At 46.2% G+C, this 24,257-nt stretch overlaps 1 protein-coding gene across 2 annotated transcripts in view; it reads left to right on the top strand.

Moving 5' to 3' along the window:
• The window catches only part of plxna3 (plexin A3), a 129,619-nt gene that overhangs the window by 45,581 nt on the left and 59,781 nt on the right, over window positions 1-24,257 (top strand). For both annotated transcript variants that reach the window (XM_031565870.2, XM_031565869.2), the window contains exons 5-9: window positions 8,537-8,637; window positions 17,454-17,577; window positions 17,902-18,058; window positions 19,241-19,340; window positions 23,714-23,828. In XM_031565870.2, coding sequence (XP_031421730.1) covers window positions 8,537-8,637; window positions 17,454-17,577; window positions 17,902-18,058; window positions 19,241-19,340; window positions 23,714-23,828 — 597 coding nt within the window. The remainder of the gene's footprint in view (window positions 1-8,536; window positions 8,638-17,453; window positions 17,578-17,901; window positions 18,059-19,240; window positions 19,341-23,713; window positions 23,829-24,257) is intronic.

Below are 24,257 nucleotides of genomic sequence, written 5' to 3'. Positions count from 1 at the left end.
GTTACAGTTCATTGTTTCTGAAATAAGAGGCCTAATCGCGATTCATTTTCAGTTAACTATGACATAAATGCGATTAATCGCGATTAAATATTTTAATCGTTTGACAGCACTAATATGTATATAATTCAAAGGAAGTACAAACTACGTAAAATAGCAATTGAAAGAACAAAGATTTAAAATTATAATTAAATAAAAAGAAATGTGCAGTAAGAATAGTGTCATTTTTAGAGCTCAGTCATAGGTGAAATAAGAAATGTTTTTAACCTGGATTTCAAAATTGCTACATTTATGGCACATCTAAGATCTTCTGGCAGTTTGTTCCAGTTGCATGCAGCATAACATCTAAACGCTGCTTCACCACGTTCAGTTTGGACTCTGTGCTCTACTAGCTGACCCGAGGCCATGGATCTAAGAGCCCAACTCGGTGTATATTCTTTAAACGTGTCAGAGATGTATTGTGGGCCCAAAGCAATCAGTGGTTTATAGACTAGTAGCAACACTTTAAACTCTATTCTGTAACTAACTGGAAGTCAGTGTAAAGATTTTGGAACTGGAGTAATGTGCTCTGTTCTCTTGGTCCTGGATAAAACTGTAGCCACAGCATTCTGAATGAGCTGTGTAGCGGACTTTTTGGAAAGACCCGTTAAGAGACCATTACAGTAGTCCACACTACTGGAAAATAAAAGCATGGATGAGCTTCTCTTGGTCTTTTTGGGACACCAAATCCTTGATTCTTGCTATATTTTTAAGATGACAGAAAGCTGATTTGGTGATTGCTTTGATACTGCTGGTGAAAGTGAAATATCTTGCATGCCTGCTTGCTCCTCAGAAATGGCAAGACCTTGATGTAACAGCAGAATCATTTTCCAAGATGAGTTCAGATTACATATAACTGATTTACTGCCTCGACATTTGCTTCTAATTTATTTCGGAGTCATTCATAATGTGTGCGAAAACATTTGTTCAGCACTGTGAGGACCTATCCTGGACGAATAAAAGATACATTTGTCAAAAGGGGAATTGAATGGGACCCGGCACCGTCAACAGTCTGCTTTGTTTGGGAGCCGAAACCGGAATTTCTAATATGTTGTTTTAACATCTGCAAGACAGGAAGATGGAATATGAAACACTAGCACTCGTAGTCTTTGAATCGGGAGGCCCAGCTGGCTCTCGTAACAAGAAAATAAGAAATGGAGGGGAAGTATCTCCATCGAGAGCGCGGCAGAAAAACATGCCTGTATGGGGCTGTATTGTGCTCGCGAGGAGGGAGGAAGAGGAGGGGGGAGGTTAAGGCAAAGACCCGCAGCTGACTGGAGAAAAGACTTCCATACAGTACAGCTGCGCCGAAGAATGAATGCAGTCTTTTTCGTTCCCGCTCTCGTTTCGACAAAACCCCTGTGAGCTCCGAGCTCGAAAGTTCGCCCTCTTGCAGAATTGAGAGATTAAAAATGAAAATTGCCGCCATTGTGTCGCACTCAGAAAGCAGGCTGACATTTAGCCTTTGTTGCTTTTTTTTTGGCCCGAACGATGCATTTTCCTTAACGAAGACAAGACGCAACCTATTAATGATGCAGTTCTAAGGACGTGGTGGTGAGGCCTTTCGTATTAAAAGACCTCATCGGAATCATTACAGAGGGCTAATTTCTCATTGCAGTGGAGTATAAATAGAACTCATGGCAGAAGTGATAAAGCTCTGTTTGCTATAGGCTTAAGTCTGAAGTGTAGCCAGTGCTATATAAAAGTACAGGGGAAGCTGGTGTTAATTTAACTGAGAAGATAAAGCAACAGTAGATTCCAAGTCGTAACCCCAGAGTCAACGCTTTTAAAAATTAGGTCAGATCAAAGGAAAGGACCACATTTTTTAAGGAGCCCAGGAAAGAGGGACATTTGGTCTTCTGGGCAGTTTTACTGAATCTGATACCTTTCTGCCAAACCTCATTTCTGCAGTATTCTTGAAGTAGGCTAGCTCCACTCTCCCTGCACTCCATCGCTCTCCATGACTATGGAGGTACTTGAGCATGCAGGCAAACCACACTGGCCAGCTCCCAATATTGATATTTCCTTTAATGGTGAAAAGTAATGCACTCCTGGTTCACGTGTGCTCCCAACTCCTTATAAATGGATTGTTTGGGTCCCATTGCTTATTAAAAGCCTTTTAATTTGGAGATGATGAAAGGACAGAGACGGGACCACAGATCCGCTACAGACACAACAGTTTAGGCCTAACCACCCCCACCCCTCCCCCCTCTGCATTTAGAACCCTCCCGCTGTTGTTGCCCTGGTGATGTGCGCACTGAATTTCTCCCTGTAAGCTCCTAATGGGGAAGAGGGGAGTGAGGTGAGGGTGGAACCTGAGACGCTGGCGGAGGCTGTGATTTACTCAGGGAGCTGCAGCTCCGGAGACATCGCCTGTAATTATGTCGGGGACTCTTTATGAAAAGTGAATGAATGGCAGCGGCTAAATAATTCATGCTCCACCGTTGACCGCGGGATTCGCCCCCGTTTTTAATATTTCATTAGCGGCAGGTGCACAGGTAGGCGCGCGGTTTTGTTTACACATTGCTGGCCTCCTCGCCGTGTCCTGTAGGTCACCAAGCGAGAGTAAACACACATCGGCAAGAGGGGAAGTGGTCCACAACGCAACACGTAGCTCACCGCGACTCTCATTCCTCTGCGCAATCCATCACAGCTTCTCCTGGTGCACCTGGGTACAGTACGGCCTAATCACTTCATTTTCTCAAGCCTGACTGAGCAGTTGGCATTTCTGTGGCCCAACACAAACAAATCCCAGTCACATACACATGGGGTTCTTCCCTAACATGCTAGTAGTGGATATAGCAGAGGCATATAGTGTAATGTTAGCTTTACTACTGGCTAAAGATTCTAGAGCATGGAATGGTATTTTACAACCCTTATGCCTACTCCATACCAGGACAACTTAAGCTCCCACCCCGAAGGGGTATTTACAGCTGTGCAGTGTCGTTAAGTGAATTAGATAGCTATTTATTTCTGTGTAGAAACTATTATGGTGCGAACTGAACTCATTCAATGTTGCAATGTGGATTTGTTGGTCATAGCGTAACACTATGCAACAATTTTACACTTTTTGAGGTATGGTTTTATAGGCAACTAGTTTTGGTACCATCCTCAAATTCATTTTGATAGCATATGGTCATGTGAAGGAGGCAAAGGCAAAAGTTATTTGTGAGTTGCAATAATAGGTAACTTTAGAATGGATAGAGAGTGTAAAGAATATCAGTATAGTGACGCATAAAACAAAAATGTAGCTCAAGTCAATGTCTAGGGGCATCATGCAAAACGGACAACAAAAAGCCAAATGTCGACTGAGAGGAAGGGAGACGAGCAGAGTCTTCTCCTCCTGCCCATAAGGGAAGAATCACCCACACCTGAACACCACTCCACCTGCAGCAGTGAGAGGGAGAGAGGCACAGGTACACACAGTGGGTGCGTTTAGAGGAGGCCAGGCGGGCTGTGACATATTAGCAGTAAAGAAATGAAAAACTGAAATAAACTATTTGCATAAGTGTTCAAACCCCTGTGCTTTTGTGTTGCAGATTTTAACAAATTACCAAAGGGCAAATTATATCCTAGGTACCACTTATTTTCCCTTAACTGATAATAATAATTAGAGATGTCCTTCTGGATGTAAAAATCACTCTTGTCAGTCTGGTGTGAAAACTAAAGACTAAACAGACAAAGTAAGTGAGGAAAAGCCTTTAGGAAATAATCGTCTGTCGGACAATATCGGGCCGTCAGTGAGCATCTGCGGCCCTAGCCTTTGCAGTATGTCCCGCATTATCCGTGCTATTCGGACCCCTGTCTGTGGCTTTTCAGCCGATTGAGCATGTTGAATCAGTTGCGGAGCCCATCGCTGAGAGAGATCACTCTGATTGGCGGTTTGGCAAAACTAAAAAAAAAGAAAAGAAAAAAGGTTTCTTTTATCTACAGTTCTCGACACAGGTTCAGGGAAGCCCCTTGAGCCTGTCGCTGTAGTATCCGTGATTGCACCCATTTAGCATACAGTTTCTCGTTATTTTTCCCCTCAACCAAAAGACCAAGGGGCTGACAACTCCTGTGCCATTTGCAACTTCTTATGAGACATACTCTCAATTAGAAGTAGAAAAATAGAGCTTTGGCCCATTTGAAGCCCTGATCAAAATCCTACTGAGAATCTGTGGCGTTACAGTCCAGAAGTGCCATCTACCTCTACCATAGATTATCTATATTATCTCTGCCTACAAGAATGGGGAAAAACACTGCTGAACAATTTGCAAACCTGGTAATTTCTCACTTCAAAAGACTTAGGGCTGTTATTACAGCAAAGAGGTTCTCTACCAAGTATTAATGTATAGGGGCTGAATACACACGCAAGCAGGATATTTTTGTTTTTAGTGGATTTATTATCCATTTTAGTAGACAACTAACACATTTTGCCTTAAGAAATATACTAGAGCATATGTGTGCACAATGAAAATACCGTTTGAGAAAATAGCTTTTGTAAACCAGAAAATGGTGATTGCTTTCAGAGGGGTTGAATACTTTGGCAAGGCACTGTAGGTAAAGATAATACAATTCAAGGCTTGAAGTCAAGGGGCCTAGGCTAGGGGTCATCACTTTGGTATCTCTCCCTGTGTGACCGGTCATTGACGCCTGACACAGAAGAATGCACAGAGTAGTCTTTCCACACCTAGGTCTTCTGCTGCAGTCTGTAAAACATCTGTGACAATAAGTCATGTCAGTGTGTTTCACTATGAATCAACAGAATGTCGTTATAGATACAGCAATCCATACATTCTGCAATGTTGTTATGCACAGAAGATCAGAAACAATGTCTGACTCACAGAGCTGAAGACTTTGGATAAGCACACACTTTAAAACAACACTATGCAACAATTTGTCACCTTATGAAATATGTTTTTATAGGGCATCTAGTTTCTAACTAGTAACTAGATGATACTTTGGTATCGTCTCCACATTTATTCTGAAGGTATATGGCCATGTGAAGACAGACGAAAACGTGTCATTCCCACTAGCCATACAGGATATGAACAATGTAGTTCTGTGTTCCATGCTGGAACATCCTGCGAAAATGAAAGAAAAGCTTTCAGAATATAACATATCACCAAAAGACACTAATTAGCATGTTAGCAACCTTTTATCAGTGCCAGTTGAGCTGTTGGTGCTGTCAGCAAGGCTTTTGAGCGCCTTTCAGGTAGTTTGCTTTTTGTTAAGACGAAAGCTCCTTGCTGCTGCTTTAAGATGGTCTCTCAACTCGTATGTGATGGCCTTCTCTATAACTAGAATGCACATGTTTACATTTGATTCATCATTTAGAATAATCAGTGTACTGTCATTGAGGCACCTTTTTAGAGCAGCACATGAAAAACGTATTAAACACAATGACTGCCACCCAACTGGGTCATTATACATCCATTTCTGAAATGGCAGGGTGTCGTACCTCTTTTTCAACATCCAAACGCAGTGAAAGGCTTAATGTATCTCATTTAACGGATGATAATACGAGTGACAAGTATCATGAAATATGCATGTCCTGAAATGCTATGACTACCAATGATATCTCTCAAATTAAAATGAGTGTTCCAGCATCAACCAAGGGGTGTTAGATGCATATGCACTCTGAAACTTGTCACTACCATTCTGTTTGAAATCATGATCCAACACGTCATCGGAATTTTAAATGAACCTACATAAGGGCAGGCATAGCTACGTAATGTTAGCATTATGCTAGCATGCTTCCATACTTGCGAAATAACCTCAACCGTTTAGTGTTACTGAACAATACATGAATGCAATACGTTCCAAATAAGGTCAAAGTAATATACCTAATGCATTAAGACATTGAGCAAGAAATGTTTACATCTTACCGTGAAAGTAGGTGTAGGCAAACTTTTCAGGCCAGTCGTAGTCATTACTGAATGTTTTCAGCTCTCGGCTTTTCTTTCGATACTTCTGCCTGTTAACATGCGTCATCCTCATACTAATCCAAGAAGTTATCACAGGGGGTGTGTCGTGTACTAAGGTGGGTGTGTCGTGTACTAAGGTGGGTGTGTCGTGTAGTCTGCAAGACTGCATATACACCCTTATAGACCCAGATTGACGCCCTGAGCTGCAGAAAAAAAAATGCCGGCAACAGTGTTAATAAAAAATAAAAAAAGCGTTCAGGATGTTTTTGAAATCACAGGCTACTCCATAGGATTATTGTGTAAAAGAGACGACACCTGTGACCTAAGCTTCACTCTTGTATGCTTCAAAAAGATGTGCTGATACTGTGAGTAGCCCTGGCGTTGAGCCCTGTGGTAAATGCCCCCGATCTCCCATGCAGAAGCACTCAGCATTTAAGCTGCTGGCAGGCACTGCTTACGTACACGGCTATGCTAATGCTTGGTTTACCCTCTCAGTCTGCGGTAACCTTTTGGTGGCTCACTGGAGAACTCGTTGCCCCTACGGTGAGTGGCACTCCACGGTGGCCTTCTGGGTGTGTGGTGTGTGGACAGTGCAGGCGGTGGCTCAGGCAGTGGGAAGGCTGAGAGAGACGGAGGATTATAAAATAGCAGTGTTTACACGCAGCGGCACCGCAAGAATAAATTAGCGGGAGAGGAAGGAGCGCCGCGCCTCGCCCACCCACCGGCTGACATGCTGACACCACTGGCAGAGGTGTGCTTCTATGTGTCTGCCAGGCGAGACGCTGTCACGTACGCAGATTCACACATACACACACACACACACACACACACATTTACAATTCAAACTCACGCATACACACGCATGCATCAACACAGAAACTTGGAATTTGTCTTAAATAGACTTTCACTCACCATGATCATGTCTGCTCATTCTCTCTCACACACACACACACACACACACACACACAGACACACACACACACACACACACACACACACACACACACACACACACACACACACACACACACACATTCAAACACACACTCACACGTGTATTGGGCAGCACACACACACACACACACACACACACACACACACACACTCACAGACTATAAGCAAATGTATACACTAACCCTTCATGCCACCAGCCACTCTGCATTTGAAAGGCAAAATACTGTCCCTTCTGAGTAAAAATTTTGGTGTGTTTTTGCATTCTTTCTTTTTTTGTTGTTTTTTACAGTTCTGATTCCTTTTTCCCCCCTTTCATCTTTCTCAGTACTTGTTTATCTCCGTTTGCATTTTAATCTCCAGAATGATCAAAGGAGGTCCCAACCCCCCTCCAATGAGTCTTTTTATGAATCTTACCGACTGCAGAGGAGCTGGTGAAACAGCATTGTTTGTTTTTGTCCCCTCTTAAAGAACAGCAGCAAAGCTAGTTCAGGTGACAGTGACGGCCCAGCCCAGAGTCGTGTTCAGGACTTATTCATATGGAATCTGTCTGAACAAACTCCCAGCATACAGGGCCCTATGGACCTCTCTGTACACACGCATGTTCATTATAAAAACTTTTTTTTTTAATTATTGGTCTCATCTTCTGTTATTACTCACCCTCGTCCTCTAGCCAACACATGAATCACTGTGCGAATACATATCTAAGAATGTCCTACTTCCCTGTGCGTTGACTAGACACGAGACACGCACATATGCTCACATTCCTGTTGACTCTGGACTCTGTCACGCTGTGTGTTTGCCCTGTAGTCTCTAGAGCAGAAGCCCTGAGTGAAGCGATCGTTTAAAAAGGGCTTCTTATGTTTGCAAACACAGCCGAAGCGACGCGATCGCTCGCTCACTCCATATTTAATTCAGACGAGTGACTGCGGGGCTGCGCTGCCATGTGACTGGGAGAGGAACCTCTGCAACGCATCTCCCCTGCGCGCTCTTAGCTCCATAACACTCTTTTTGTTTCTTCACTGTCATCAGAGGCGAGGCAACCTCTCAGCGTTTATTTTTTTTTCAGGTCGCCACAGATGCGCACACAACATGGACATTTATAATGCATCTCTACACGAGGGTTGAATGCGAGGAGGTTGTGCTTTGATGACAAAACAATGTCTGTCGGGCAGTCACATGATCATGAACGACATTTCATTTCATCCCTTTGTCTTGTTTGCCCTTGTGGCAGATACATCTAGTTCCATTAAAAGTGGATGTTGGTCTGAACCATGAAAATATGTATTTCGAATACCAGTAATCATACTTAGATTTACATGAAGGATTAACATGAGTTAGAACTATAAATAATTTATATGGGTTTAGTTGGAATACAGGGGAAATGTCGTACAAAGGAGTTCAATGTAGTACTCATCACACACAAGCTACTAAAGTGAGCATGCTGTCAACTGGAATCAGACTATTTAGCAGAAAGGCTTACAGTACCGTGTGGTAGCGCACAGTGTAGTATGCACGAGCCAGTTTGTGTAGTGGATACGCTAAAAGAGCAACACCTGCTGATCAATTGTGTGGTGAACCAGTACACATGTGGAGCATTATGTTGAGTAGAGATGTGAAGTTCTGGTTTTGTGTTGCAGGTGAGCAGAGTTCCTGTTGAGAGCTGCAGTCAGTATAGCACCTGCGACGGGTGTCTGGGCTCCGGAGACCCCCACTGTGGCTGGTGTGTCCTCTACAACAAGTAAGTCCAACGCTCCTCCTCGGGTGTCTTTCTTTTGTCACGCGTCTCTCTGGCAGTAAGACACTTGGCAGACATGAGGTGTACAAACTCCAACTCCATCTCCGGTCTCACTTATTATTATACCGTCTTCCTACGTGCTTTGAAGATACCATAAAGAGTGGTGTTACATTTAACACAGACACATTCAAGGATTTTAAAGACTGTGAAATATTAGTAAGGAATCCTAGAAAGTGCTGATTTCTCCTGTCAGTGCTCCCATAGATGCCTAATGTGAATAGGCTGAGTCATTTAGTCTCTCCAGTGATTAGTTTGCTTACCTACTTTCTCAAATAGTTTGCCCTCGCATTATGACACCAGGAAGCTTTAAAACACTGTCCATAGAGCGCAATATAAAGGTTTTACACCCCAAAAATGATAGTAGTGTCAGACTACAGCCAAGTGTGTTTTGTCAAAATAGCATAGGTTTGGGTGTAGAAGAAGACACTTATGAGCATGAATGCACTGCTTGGAGGTGGGTGAGAGTTTAACCTTGCTGGTAGTATGGCATCAAGGCTCACTGCCTAAGGACAAACCTCTTAGATCACTGATCTGAAAACAGACAAAGAATGGAAGTCTCCATCTTCGCTCCTGTGTTCCTGACCTATAATAGGCATATGGTCTCGTAGTCTGTTCCCATCAGCCCTGTTCTTCCTGCTGGTGCAGCTATGTTTTAGCGGTCAACATGACGGATGGCATTTAGAATTAACCCGTCAGTGCTTTTGAAAATTTGGTAAATGGAGGAAAAATGTTTTGACCTTTTTATGTTCCCCTTGTCCACCTTATGCCCCCCCCCCCCGCTCCATAGTTAACCTCATGAACTACAATGCTGTCAAGGCAACAAAGTAAAACTCCAGTAAAAGTGAAACCTTGGCATTTGTTAGTGATCGACTAAGAGCAATGACAAACAGCCATTACCGATGTTCCCCAGTAGGCTTCTTAAATGTCGCCTATCAGTAAATCCTAAATATTTCCCCAGCGTATTATCATCACCATCAGTCTTATGGCCTGAACATCCACCCTGTGTTCTCCTCATCATTCATTCCCCTACAGCATGAGCACAGGGTCTGGCTGAGGTCAGTCGGCCTTAATGGATCATAACATGAATGTGCCTGGGAACATGAATGTGCCTGGGAACATGTAGAGCCTCAACCTCAACATTAGAGCCTGACCGATAAATCGGTGTGGCGAAATTATCGGCCAATATGAGGTAATCATCGATAAATTAGATAATTAAAAAAGTAATGATGAGACAGAAGATGGCTCCTTCACCTATACTACCAATGTTGTAATTGCGTAGTTTGTCCACCCAAGGGCACAAGGCAACACACTTCTTTCCTAGGCTACAAATCCTATTATCTAACTCTGTCCAATATACATATTTAAAAAATATTTACATATATAATATTATATGTTATTTTTATGTTATGTTATGTTTGCCCAAACCACGTTTTGCTGCTGTTGATGATGAACAATGAAGGATTCCTAAGATTTTGCATGCATTGAAAATTATTAGAACATGAAACAAACATACGAATTTTGGAACAAGTAAGCTGCATAACAGAGAGAGCTGATTCAGACACCCCCGTGCCCGGTCTCTTCATTTTCCTTCTCTTGCGTGTTCAGTTTTCTTGCGTGTTGACTGCATAGGTGAAGTTGTCTTTTAAAAAGTGACAAATGGAGGTTGGAAATGTTCTCTTGTAGCTTGTATAGAATTAAAAGGGTAATAGTCATTGTGACCGATTAGGGGTAAGGTTGTAGCCATCTTGATCAGAACTCCTCAATCACTATATACACAATATTGACATCCTCAAATCAAAATATAAAATCGGTATCGGTCTTAAAAATCGTATATCATTTGGGCTGGGGTAACACTACGACTAGATGAAGAGATGTTTTTCCGAAAATGGCACTCTGGATATGTACTCACCACTGCGGCCCATTGATGATTGTGCCGTTAAATGTTCGAGGGCTCAGCTCGTTCAGAGACTCGATTAAAAATATGCTTCATGTCTCTCGGAGAGGAGCGGTCTCTATGGAGATGGACCAGGGACGTTCGGCAGTGAAAGCCTGTGACGATCTGCCCGCGAACTTTTCCTGACACCCCCGGCAGGCCTGGAAAGCCGCCAGCCAATCGTGGCTCAGCATTGGCAGTGCCCTGTTTCACCTGGTCCCCACAGGATGTGGCAGGTGACAGCTGCCCCAGATGTTTTCTCTTCCACTTTCACTCTCTCTCTCTCTCTCTCTCTCTCTCTCTCTCTCTCTCTGTTTTTCTCCCACTCCCCCCCCCCCCTCTTTCTCCTGTTGACCCTTGGGCACCAGCTGGTAGGGAGACAGGAAGTGTCTGCATTTTGTTGGACCCTGGCCCACCCCCACACTCTTCCTACACACGCACACACACACGCGCACACACACACACATGCGCACACACACATGCGCACACACACATGCACACACACACACACACACACACACACACATGCGCACACACATGCCCCACCACACAATCCCTCCACCCCGGCACGGGTTGTCATCGAGGTTCTCTCCGGACTGTCGCGTAATTGATGAACTCCCGAAGAACTCCATGTGAGAGGCAGCCTGTGTTCTGTCACTGGCAGGAGGCAAGGGTCCTCCGAAGGAAAAGCGTGTGTGACTGCAAGACACGCCGCCTAATTTATGGAGTGCGATGGGTGGGAGATGGAAGGGCTTTTGACATACTCGTGCAGATGAACCGAGGGAGGGCTGATGAAGGGGGGGGGGGGGGTAAAAAAAGAGAGGCCCCCAAAGGGGGAGGTGCAATCTTGAAGAGAGGATATTGACAGGAGAGCCCTAGAAACATGTTAGGAAGCATGAGAGACCGGATTTTTATTATTTTTTCGCCAGCCCCCGAAAAAAAATGAGGAAGTGGGGAGAAAAAAAATTGGCGAATGGTTTTTGAAACTGCGCAGAACAAGCGTTGTGATTGGTGGTTTGTTTGTTCTTTTCCTCCAAAACGGTGTAATATTTTCCTGGTGTCAGCCGCGTTGCTGCTTTGTTCATTCATTTCTTCAACCGAGGAGCGGTGAGGTAGATAACACTGTCCAGGGGTGGTGGAAGGCGGTTGGAAGGGGGGGGGGGGGGATTCTTTGTTCTGAGCCCCATTCCTGTGAAGACCTTTTTGCAGATTCATGGAAGGGAGCCAAAGAAACAGAAAGAAGAAGAGAAAGTGGAGGGGGGAAAAAAAGAGAAAACTTATTCCTTCTATTTCCATCTCATCCATACCTTAATCAAGATAAAGATCTTTAATTAAGATGTAAATCGGGGATTGATGGAATAATTAGCGTGGGACTTTGCGGTGCCAGTTTGGAAATGGCATTTGTTTGCATATTAATGCCGCGGCCCACCCGAAATTTACATGACCTTGCGACGAGACGCTCACAGCTCAATTAGGCGCAGATCAAGCACAGTGATGAACAGATTGAACGGAGGCTGACTTTGTCCTTGCACCCGCTTCTAACCTCTCTTCCTACACCCCCCCCACCCCCCTCCTTCCCGGTTCTGAGCGGGTGCCTCCACAGCCGTGCCACAGCCAGACGGCCAGTCTCACACCACCCCTGCCCACCACCCCATGTCGCCTTCTTCCCTTACCCGCCTCCAGCATGGCGACTGCTGTGTGCCTGCTCTCTCTCTCTCTCTCTGTCTCTCTCTCTCTCTCTTTCTCTCTCTCTCTCTGTCGCTGTATCTTTCTGTACCCTCCATCCAACGAGAGCAGGCTGAGCTGGAGACGTAGAAAGACAGGTGGGCTTGGGGGGCTAGCATTAGCATGCTGCTAGTCTGTTAAGTCAACAGACACCTCAGTGTAACTAGAGTGTAGCGACAGCTTCACCAAGTGACCTTTTTCTTCAAGACTGCTCTTTACCAATCCAGCCTTTAATCCAAAGCAGCTAACCATTAATAGAATATTCATGTCTTCAGGCTGTGAATTAACCCCTCAACCTCGATGTTGTTGTGCTACCCCAGGTTCAGCGGTTTAGTGTGGCAAGCATGCTCCTCTCCACCTCCTCCTCCTCCTCCTCCTCTGACACGAGCCTCAGTGCTGTCGAGGTGCACGCTCGGGGTTGGAGAGGGGACGTGTCCCTGTGTGGAGTGTCACCAAAAGGGGGGCGGGGGGTGTCCCAGGAGAGAGCCAGAAATGGGGCTATTGTTCCCCAGCATGGGGTGTGATGATGGGGGCCTCCGCCAAGCTGAGTCCCACCGCCGCTGACGCTAATGTCTCCACGTCCTCCACACAATGCAGCTCATTACCGACCACACCTCAAACACATGCCCGATCACAAAGCCACCACCATCTCAGGGGGTAACCTGCTGCTCGGCACACACGCAGTGCAACTCCACTCGGGGCTGTTTGTTTCATTGTGGAAACTGTGACATTTCCAGAAAAGATCGGGGGGCTGCTTTATGATGTTCAGCCATATGTGACTGCCTCTTTCTTATTAGCGTTTTGTGCTCGCGATCAGTGGAGATTTGACCGGGGATTCACTACGAAGTAGCTAATTGCATTTCAAATATAAACACACCAATGTTCTTTTGGATTTTGGCATATAATTGAATCTAATTGAAAGCATAGTTGTATGACGTTTTTCTTTTTTTTTTTTTCTTCCATAATTTCCTACAGATGTCTAATTAAATTTTCAAGGTGACCTCCGTTGCTAACAGGAAAGTGGTGATGGTTGAACTGCTCTGTCACAGCCTGATACACACAACAACTTCTCCTCACTCGTCATTGAACATCAGAGAAGAAAACAGGGGGATATTTTTCTCTCATGAAAAACTCTCCTCTCATCCTTTTCTTTGAATTACAAGATGAAGGGCATGCCCATATGAGCAGCTTTCTTTTCCCTCATATTTATATATATATAATAAATCATATTTCAACTGTAAGGCTTCTTCTGTGAATCTTGCGCACCAGCTGAGGGGTGCTTAATTCTCCAATCTTCATCGCTGTTTGTCAGAACCTCCTTTCCCCTGGGAAGTCGAGCTGTTGCGTTGCCATGAGAGATAGCTTTTTAAATGCGTTCACACACACACACACACGCCACACACACACACACACACACACACACACACACACACACACACACACACACACATGCACACACATGCACCACCCACCAAATCCACTGTCTTTGTGGGGTGGGGAGGCTGGCTGTGACCTGCTTCCCTTTCTTCTGGTTGTTGTCTTGGCTTTGTGTGCCGTTCCCCAAGGGCTCTTTAGCCTCAAGCCATCATGTTAGCTGAGCCAGGGTAGAGGAAAAGGGGGGAGAAGTGGGGGGGAGAAAGAAAAGAGGAAGGAAAAAAAAAACAACGTGCACGCTGGGAAATAGTCTGTGTCCATGGCAACAACGGGAAACTGGAAGATGGATTTGAAGTGTGATTCAAATCAGCCCTATTTGGTGATTTCTGCGCAAATGTATCTGTTCATGGGGGCACTGGTGAGCATGTCTCTGAAGACCGCGCGGCGTTTCTTCTCGCTCGCACACAAGCACACTCTTGTTAAAGCAACACCAGCCACTGAGACTTCATTAGTGTTCTATAAACGATTCATCCTCTTGACATTTTGTCAGCCTCCGTTTAGTAAAGTACACACATTTATGTACATGAGTAAATATCGTGCTCCAAAATGCAACTAACACAATTTATTGTAATTCGGAGATAATAGTACCCTGGCAGCAAACGCTGAAAGGATAATGGAAAGGGAGGGGGAAAAAAAAAATCAATGTTTGATTTGGGTGATGTTTTAATACTTTGTCCTGTCTTCATTGCTGAAATGTTTGTCGTCACATCGTTTTTTTTTGTTTTGTTTTGTTTTTTAAAATCCACAGATGTAATGTAATTGCAGTTATGGTTGAAAAAAAAAACCAGCATGGTCTCGTTTACAAAATTAAGCTTTATTATAGTCAAAACCACTCTCTAAGCTAAGGCAGTGAAATGGGAGATGGTTAACACATATTAGCATCAGTTTTTCCAGAACGGTAATCTTACCACGTAATGACGTATGATGATATCATGTATGTTAACATCCACACACACTAATTACAAGATAATTCGGTTTTAGATTACTGACCATAGTCTAATGAACTGTTGGCTTAGAGCTTGTTTTTGATTCCATAGATTTGTTAACATCTCCTACATAGCACACTGATTAAAAGGCAATTCGGTTGTACTTTACTGACCATAGTCAAATGGACTGTCGGCTAAGAGCGTGTTTTTGAATCCATAGGTTTGTTAACATCTCCTACATAGCACACTGATTAAAAGGCAATTCGGCAGTACATTACAGTCCATAGTCAAATGAGCTGTCGGCTTAGAGCGTGATCTGCAATAGCATATTCTCCTCCTCTCACATTAGTTAATATGCTTGATTTGAGTCTTTCTCCGTCCGCTGAAACCCTTCTCTTTAACTTCGCACTCCCCCACAGTTCAGGACGGCTCCTTATGAAACCATGTGTGGGTTTCAATTTGCTGTTTCAAACCAGCCTGACCTATCATTTGCAACAAGTCTAGCGTGACCTTTTTAAAAAAAGTATTGCTCTGTGAAAACGGTTGGGGTCTGTAAAAAATCTCGTGTGCCACGTAGAGGGCTTGTGAGCATGTGCTCCGTGGTTTAATACAGGCTGCAGTATTAGGTACGGTAATAGAGCTCTTGAAAATTGAAATGGCCCAGGCCTGGTGAATTGGCCTTGCTTTAAACCATCTCCCAGAAAAAAAGGGGGGGGGTGATTCAGTCCTAACCCAGCCAGTTACACAACCGTCCTCCGCTCATTCGCTCGCTCGTCGGTTCGCTCGTCAGACGAGGGCCACGCGCTTGAGTCGGAGAGAAGGAAGGCGGAGCGGAGCAGCCGAATGGATCGGCTCAGCGTGCGCGCGCACGGTACACGGCTGCTTTCAACCGAAGGTTAACGCAGGACCCCAATCTGTCCTTCTCCCCCCTCTCCCTCTCCCCCCTCTCTCGAGCACTGAATGCACAGCCACCCTTCTTCTCCTTTGACAGTTTATGGCCCCATTTCCCTTAATCCTCGCGCACGTCAGAGGGCTCACCTGCTAATTGAAGATGTGGCGAGTCCATCGTGTCCTCCAGGAGAACAGAGGAGGGTCGTGGGCCGTGCTATTGTCTCTGTCGTCACGGGGGGTGGGGCGGAACGGGGGATGGTGTCGGTCATGGCGACCAGACATGGCGACCAGACATGACGACCACCTTACCCTCATCGATGGGTGGGGTGGCGTGGGGGCTGGGGGCCGGGACTTATCATAAATCACATTACTGCTGTTCCACCAGGAAGAGTTGTGGATGTAATTGGATGAAAATCTCATTCTAGAATCTGGTGCGAGAGAGAGAGAGAGAGAGAGAGAGAGAGAGGAAAGAGTACGACAAAAACAAGAAAGGAGTGGTAAATCTTCGGGCGAGATGTGCACAAGAAGTCGACATGTCTGCTGCCATTTCTTGAATTAAACATGCTCCCATTCTCTCCGCCAACATATGGCAGTAATTAGAGGTAAACAAATCATTAATGGCGTGTTGCGTCTCGAGTGAAAAGCGACAGCGATTGGCAATACTTTTTATTCGGCTTGAGATGCTTGTGCAGAGCAAGTGGGGAAAAAAAGGGTGGCTTGCTTTGGAAGGTGTAGATGAAACCCCAACACGAGCTTCACCATATATCTCCTTGCATTCGCATAGCTAATTTAGTCACATATGAAATGTTATCCAAAAACTACTGGGACTGTTTGGTCAAACCTACGTGTCTACTATACCTACAGTATGTCGTGATACAAGTCCGGTCCTGTGTCAATAGCCAGTGTTTTTGAATCCTGCCCCTTAAATTAAATGACGTCTTCTTTTTCGGTACCACAGCACTCCTAATGAAGATCATGGAGTCAAATGCCACAGTTTCATTATGGGCTGATTTATCTAAGCTGCAGAGGATACTTACTCGGGCTTGGTTGATGCGTGTGGCTTCTAAGCGAACAGCAGGAGGTGTCATCTCTAAACGCTTAGGCAGGGAGTTTTAATGCCGTAAATTTATTTCCCTCGCTTCTGTGTGGCTGTCTTCTGCATAAACATGCACAGGCTCCAACACCCTTTTACACCTCCAACAAACGCAACAACACCATGAATGTTTTAATATTAGGCAGCTTTTCACAGAATCAGCTGCAGGGGAGAAGAGGACACTCCCGCATCCAGAGGAAACAGAGAATGGGGGAAGAAAAAATGTAATCAAATTCCCAAGTTGATATTTCTATTCCAGGAAAAAGTGGGGCTTTTTTTGTTAAAGAAATTGTATGCCATATGACTGGCATTAGATACAGTCTTTCATCCTGTTTGTGTGGAGAGAGGCATCAAGGATCGCGATCAAAACACTTTCAAAGTATTGTGGTGGTGTAGACATATCTATGGCTCATCATAAAACTGGCTTTGTGCCGCTCCCCCCCCCCCCCCCCCCCCTCCAAGAAGATCTCTTTACAGGTGTGGTTGAGTGACGGGAAGAGTGCCAGATGAAGTCATTCGAACGCTCCATTTCCACATTGTTGGCAGTGTTTCGTCCCGTTTCATCTTCTGTGTATCTGTCTCATCATTAAAACACATGTGCACATATATTTTTTACTGGGTTCCTTATCAGGAAAACGCCGCTGCCATTGTGTAGCTGTCCATTCCAGATGTATAGTCTATTCCAGATGTGGTGCTGACCAGAGCGTGTGATGATGATTTTTTTTCTGTTTCTGTCTCTCTGTCACCCGTGTGTCAGGTGCTCCCGTCAGGAGGCCTGTGAGAAGTGGGCCGAGCCGCAGCACTTTGCCACGGAGCTGAAGCAGTGCACCGACGTCAGCGTCACGCCCAACAACATGTCCGTCACCTCCCCCGCCACTCAGGTGGGCAGCACAGCACAGCGCAGCGCAGCGCAGCACAGCGCAGCACAGCAGAGCTTCTTACTCACTCACACTCCAGGATAGGGAGGGAGGGAGGGAGGGAGGGGGGGAGAGAGGGGGATAAATATCCATACATACTCTGGTCCGTCTGTCTCCGCCTCCATATCTGTGTATGTATGGTATCTATAGACTTTTACACACCGCCTGTGCATACTGTATGCAGAGATACAGATGTTGACATACAGATCTATCTGCATATAGATGTCTCTCTTGTCACACAGGAACAAATCTGAAATGCGCACACATGGTTTTACATCTGCCCCTCAGGTGAGCGTGCGGGTGTTGAACGTGCCCAGTCTGTCGGCGGGGGTCACCTGCGTGTTTGAGGACCTGTCGGAGAACCAGGGGGAGGTGCTGTCCAAGGGCCAGGTGCTCTGCATGTCGCCCTCCCTACGGGACCTGCCTGCACTCACCCAAGGCTACGGTAAGGAGAAGAACAACAAGAACTTTTGTGTCATATTGAACGGATTTCATAGGGAGTGCTTTCCGGGGATAACAATGACGAGGGAGATGAGGAGAACAGGAAGAAAGCGTAGATTATTGATTCAGTGGGAAGGTCAGTGTGGGAAAGGGGACGTAGAGCCTATACGCACTATATCCACGTCAGGCCGTCATTGGGTGACTGGGAACAGCAGGCTGGGGAGGATTGGCTGGTTCATCTGGATTCATCTGTTTCTACTTGGAAAAATGTAAAGAGCACTCGGAAAGTGCTGACCTCCGCCAAGGCCAATAAATGCCGCAATATAGTATATCTCGCAACGTTACAGAAAGTGAAAGAAAATTCCTGGATCTGGCCCTTGACCCAGATCCGCTCCAACAATGTAACAGGTTCTTTCCCTGGCACATGCTACACCGTTCCACCTAGTTCCGTGAAAATCGGGCTGTTTGTTTTTGCGACAGACAAATAAACAAACCGAACCGAGAGCATAGCCTCCTTGGTGTTGGTAATAATACACTAATAGCTTTGCAGCCACCTACAAAAAAATATCATAATTTTTCCAACTTTACTTTTCTCCCCATGAACATCACATCGCAGTAATGTGTTTGCATCTACTCTTATTCGAGTTCCATTTTCTTTTTTCTTTTTTTTTATTTCTTTTCTTTTTTAAAGCTTCTGGTACCATCACAAATGTACTGATGGTAACCTTTAAAGCACACAGGGCTTATTATTTCCATTAATGACAATTACGGCCTGTCCGAATAGAAATATTATGCCAATTATCTTGAGGAGAGGCACACAAGTATAATTGGCGGCGCAGAAATGTAGGCATTAGCTAGGCGAAAAATGAAAGAGAGCGGCAGGTTTGGAAGAGTAAGTGCATTCCACTCGCGAGCGGAAGAGGAGAGGAGCAGAGCGGAGTGGGAGATGCAGTGGCATAGCCATCAGGGGGGTAATCAATGTGGCCGCTATTGAGTTTGGCTTGGAAGAGGGGAGTAATCATAGCGTAGGTAAGGGGGGCGGGGGTGGGGGGGGGGGGGGGGGTTTGTGGACTTCCAAAAAGGCTCCTCACAGCAGGAGAGGATTGCTTACTTCTTGTTTTCCCTTTTTTTCTCTCTCTTTCTCCGTCTCATGTCTCACTTTCTGAACATCTTTTTCCCCCCGCAGGTGACAAGCACGTGGTCAAGCTGTCACTCAAGTCCAAGGAGAGCGGACACACGTTCATCACCACCGATTTTGTCTTCTACAACTGCAGCGTCCTCCAGTCGTGAGTGTCTTCCATTTTCCGTCTTTTTTTAACCTTTTTTTTAATGTTTAAGTGGTGTGCTATCTGAATAGTGCCACAAGGGCCTGTTTTGGGGGCTTGATGGCGTACTGTATTTCCTTAAGAAGATGTTTCCTTTTTCTCTGAATTGCTTCCAAGAATGGCTTGGAGTTGCAGCAGCACTGAATAATCTTGTTTTTGAAACCATGACCCGTCAGATTGTATTAGCATTCTGTGGTTATTTATTTTGTGAAGATAGCAATCACTATTATTTCTAATGATGATTAAATAATTTTTATGAATATGTATGAGGTCTCACATGCAATCTATGTCACTATTCCAGGATACAAAGCATGAACAATATTTGTAGCAATAGAAATACACAAATACAATACAATACAATACAATACAAACAATCACAAACACAAACACATGCACAAACACATGCATGCACAGGAAAACAGACCTCCCTAAGGTCCCTAGTAGCTGTCTCAAATGGGGAGTCAGCTCCATCCCAAGCCAAGGTGTTCATAATGCAAAACCATGTGATAATGGGAGATGGCTATCTCTTTGTTGGATTCAAGGTGTGTGTGGGGGTTATTTATTTGTCAATATATTTATTTATTTATTTATTTGGCACTGCTGCACGAGCTGTGCTTTCTCTCTCCTATGAGTGCCACAGCAGCAGCAGCAGCAGCAGCCACATGTGGGGCAGTGGTCCAAACCACAACTGCGCTCTCAGGCCCGGCCAGAACAATGGTTCCCCGCGCTGGTTCCCCACGTTGGTTCCCCACGGGCCAGCTGACCAGACGGGCCTCTGAGCAGAACCAGAAGAGAAGAGAATCCGAGTTGGAGCGAAGCCCGTGGGCCGGCCACTCTCTCTCTCTTGCTCTTATCTCTCGCCCATCTCTGGCTCCCTTTTTTCCACCATATGTGTTCATTTGCACTTCAGTTAGCTAGCGCTAGGGACAGAGTCAGTGGCGTGGGTGTAGCTGCATAGAACTCCCATATCTTTTTACTCATCCACCATCACTGCCGTGTTGCTCAGTCAATAGAGAAGCACCACATCACTTAGTCAGAGTGAACAAACACAATTAGGTATTGTGTGTGTCTGTGTGTGTGTGTGTGTGTGTGTGTGTGTGTGTGTGTGTGTGTGTGTGTGTCTGTCTGTGTTTGTGTGTGAGGTGTGGTTTTTTTGTCCCGTACGTGACTGAAGCTGTGCCAAATGAGGCTGCATGTGCTGAGATATGCATCGCTACGACATAAAGAAGTCATGAATTCATCAGAGGAGGAGAAGAAAGGGGAAGGCGAGGAGAAGAAGAACATTTAGATTTGGCAAAGTCAGTCACACAGCACCCATCACACATGCGTTAAATACAATTTGTTCCCCTGGCTAAAAACCTTACATGGGTGTTTTTTTTTCCCTTTTGTCATTTTTTTTTTTTTTTTTTTTAAACAATTCAGAAGGGAAAAAATGCCTTGCTTGTCGGCTGGCAGCAACGCGTGCGCAACAATCAATTCTCCGGTGTTCGAGAGAGAGAGCCCGGGCAGCGTAATGCATGCAGGGGCTGGCTGGCTGGCTGGCTGGCTCACTCGTTCGCTCACTCCCTCGCTCTGCCTCCCAGTTGCCATGGCAACCCACCCTGGTTGCCGGCAGAGGCCTAGCCCTACCTTGCCAGAGTGCGGCCTGCCTGAAGCCTGTGCCAGATTTCCTGTTTTCACAAAAGCCCTGTGGGAACATTTAGCCCTCGAATTGTTTCCCTCTCTGGCGTGGCTTGGGGACAGCACTCACTCACCCTCACCTCTTTTCTAAGCCCTTACCTCCCCCTCTCCTCTCCTCTCCTCTCCTCCCCTCTCCTCCCCTCTCCTCTCCTCTCCTCCCCTCTCCTCTCCTCCCCTCCCCTCTCCTCTCCTCTCCTCTCTTCTCCCCCTCACCTCTCCTCTCCTCCCCCTCCCTCTCCCCTCTCCTCTCCTCTCCTCCCCACCATCTCCAACCCCGCGAGCTCGGCCCCGCTTCGTGCTTTTTTTTCTTCTTTTTTTTTCTTTCCTGTCTTTTTTTGTGTTTTTTTTTTTGTGTTCCCACCATTCTTCAGCCTGAGGGTTATGAGACTGCCCCCTCCCCTTGTTTTTGAGCTTCTGGGATAATAGCCACCTGTGAGAGACGAGGAGCAAAAGCTCTCAAGCTCTCAAGAAAAGGAGCTGTTGATTATACACATTTTACCCAAAAGGAACAAAAGTTTTTCGGGGAGACTTTTTATTTTTTTCTTCCCCCCCCCCTCTAACTACAACCCATTTTGTGTGCTTCTCAAAGTCTTGCCGCCGAAAAAGGGTTTATATAAAATCTTGCCAACCCTCTTCTTTTCCTTGTCGGCGTATCTCGCTCGGATTCATCTCTCCACGGTTAATTTTAGCTGCTGCCAATCGCTCTCTCTCTCTCTCTCTCTCTCTCTGACATATGCATATCTTTTTAAGTGTCATAGCAGGAAGTCACTTCTTTCGGTGAGTGCTCAGCAGAGTTCCCCTTTCTTCTCACGCCAGTGGGCAACATGGCAGCAGCACCCAGAGTTCTGTCAGCGCGCCAGGCTCGTCCTGTCCTGTCCCGCCGTGCCCGCGGTGACGACGGCGTTTAAAGATCCGCGCTCTGCGTCAGCGCCCCGTCAGTCGCCTGTTTGGCTAGGCTGTTCAGCGTTCCCCGGCTGAAATTAAAGCAAAGTGAATTGATGGGGTTTATACCCCTGACGCAGCATATTGCATATTTCATCTGGGGAGTTGCAGATGTGAGCGCAGTATTTACAGCACTTTTCCCCCTGCGGGGTGTGTGTGTGTGTGTGTGTGTGTGTGTGTGTGTGTGTGTGTGTGTGTGTGTGTGTGTGTGTGTGTGTGGAGGTCTGGGCTACTGGTGCACCGACACCAATGCAAAGCCCAAAGCACTACAGTTGTATGCATGTGGGTGTGCTGTGGGTGAAAATGGGTGTGGATAATATAAAAAACTGGGTGTGTATAATATTTAAAAAATATGTGTGTGAGAGGAAAAAACGAGAAAGCCATGTCTAAGAGGGAGAAACTGAGAGAGTGTATTTCCCTTAAGCTGGAGGAAGAGAAATTGATGAGGTACCAGTGTTAACGGAGTGAAGAGAGAGGGCATTGGGAGAATAGTGGTGCTTATACCTCGCCGTACTGCAGAGTGCAACTGAATGGCCTCAACATGCTATGATGATCCTTTTGGCCTCACTTTGGGCTTGATATTTTGAGGTGACCTGGGGGAGGGGGGGGGGGGTTGGAAGAGGGAGAAGGGATAGTTGGCAGACTGTGGTTCAGACATCACTGACGAATGCTCCCTTTTTCAATTCTTAAGGGGGGGGGGGGGCGTGGAGCGGAGCCTGCAACACCACAAAATATCCTCAATCTTTCACCAGACAGGACGAGGAGAATGAGAGCGAGAGAGAGAGAGGGATGGTGGTGGGGGGGTGGGGAGAAAAATAGGAGAGAGGGTGAGAGCTTCCTCAGGGCTGTGTGGAGATTATACAGTGCGGTGCAGCTTAAGGTGCGGATGTGTTCAGACTGCTGAGAGCCCTCCAAAGGGGATTTTTGAACTGTGTCTCGGGGGGGGAAGGATATGATTAGTATGGGACAAAGTATATGCTCCTCACACAGGCTCCCCTGTGCCCTGAATGCAGTATGGACCAGGAGCGGGGGCGAGGCGGGGGGAGAGCGGGGAGGGCAAAAAATAGAGCAGGGGCCGGGGTCAGCCTGCGATTAAACGAGGGATGAAATATCTCCGCTCGCTCCACCGTTTATCTCGCTCGTTCTCGCAGCTTGCCTCCTCTGGACCACAGGTGTGCTGTGTTTATGCCACACCGCAGGTGATGGCTATCTAATTGCGCCTGTCGTTATATTTTTCTTTTTTCTTTTTTTTTTTTTCTTTTTTTCTTTTAAAATCCTAAGTGGCTTTTTTGGGGGGGGGGGGGCTCCATTATGGGCTAATTGGAAGGCAGCTTAAATGTTTCAGGCTGACGGGGCTCCTAATTGTGCATGTCTTTGTTTCCGCTCGCCTGAAAAGATGTCAGCAGCATACTGACCACTGAGAGCTCGGGCCGACGCGAGTCCAGCCTCACACGGGGTGCATCATGCTGTGAGAGCCATGCTGTGTGAATATCTGTCCTAACTCTGTCCTCCTCCCTCCCTCCCTCCCTCTCTCTCTCTCTTTCTAACTCTCTCTCTTTCTCCCTCTCTTTCTCTCTTTCTAACTCTCTCTCTTTCTCTCTCTCTCTCTCTCTCTCTCTCTCTCTCTCTCTCTCTTTCTAACTCTCTCTTTCTCTCTCTCTTTCTCTCTTTCTAACTCTCTCTCTCTCTCTCTCTCTTACTTTCTTTCCCAGGTGCTCCTCCTGTGTCAGCAGCCCTTTCCCCTGCAACTGGTGCAAGTACCGGCACATCTGCACCAACAACCTGGCCGAGTGCTCCTTCCAGGAAGGGCGAGTCAGCAGCGTGGAGGTAAGGCATCCGAACCCCCCCCCCCCCCCCCCTCTGACCAATCGCCAGCGCACTCGCTCGCCACGTGACACGTCACTAACGACACACACACTCTCCCTAGCGAGCGATCATTAGTGTTTAACTAGACTAGCAGCGGCCAGAAGTAAAGAAGGAGGCTTGATCTGTGGAACTGGGACGACATTTGGCACACATCTCCCGAGCCCGAGCCCGAGGGCGACAGGAAGCGGTGTCAATGGTGCCGCTTGTCCTTGTGTTTCTCCCCCTTTTGTTTCGGAGAACTTGTGACTGTAGGTCCTTGAGGTGCCCTCAGGCTATGGGGGGGGGGGGGGGGCCCAACCTGGTCACGGCCCCTTTGAACCTGACAGGCCCTCCCCGTTCACATGTCACACACACACACACTACTCTGAATGTGTGTGTGTGTGTGTGTGT

The sequence above is a fragment of the Clupea harengus genome, chromosome 4, assembly GCF_900700415.2.
Source record: "Clupea harengus chromosome 4, Ch_v2.0.2, whole genome shotgun sequence".
NCBI classification, from domain to species: domain Eukaryota; kingdom Metazoa; phylum Chordata; class Actinopteri; order Clupeiformes; family Clupeidae; genus Clupea; species Clupea harengus.
The sequence above is the reverse complement of the archived record's forward strand: the minus strand, read 5'-3'. Positions and strand labels throughout refer to the sequence as shown.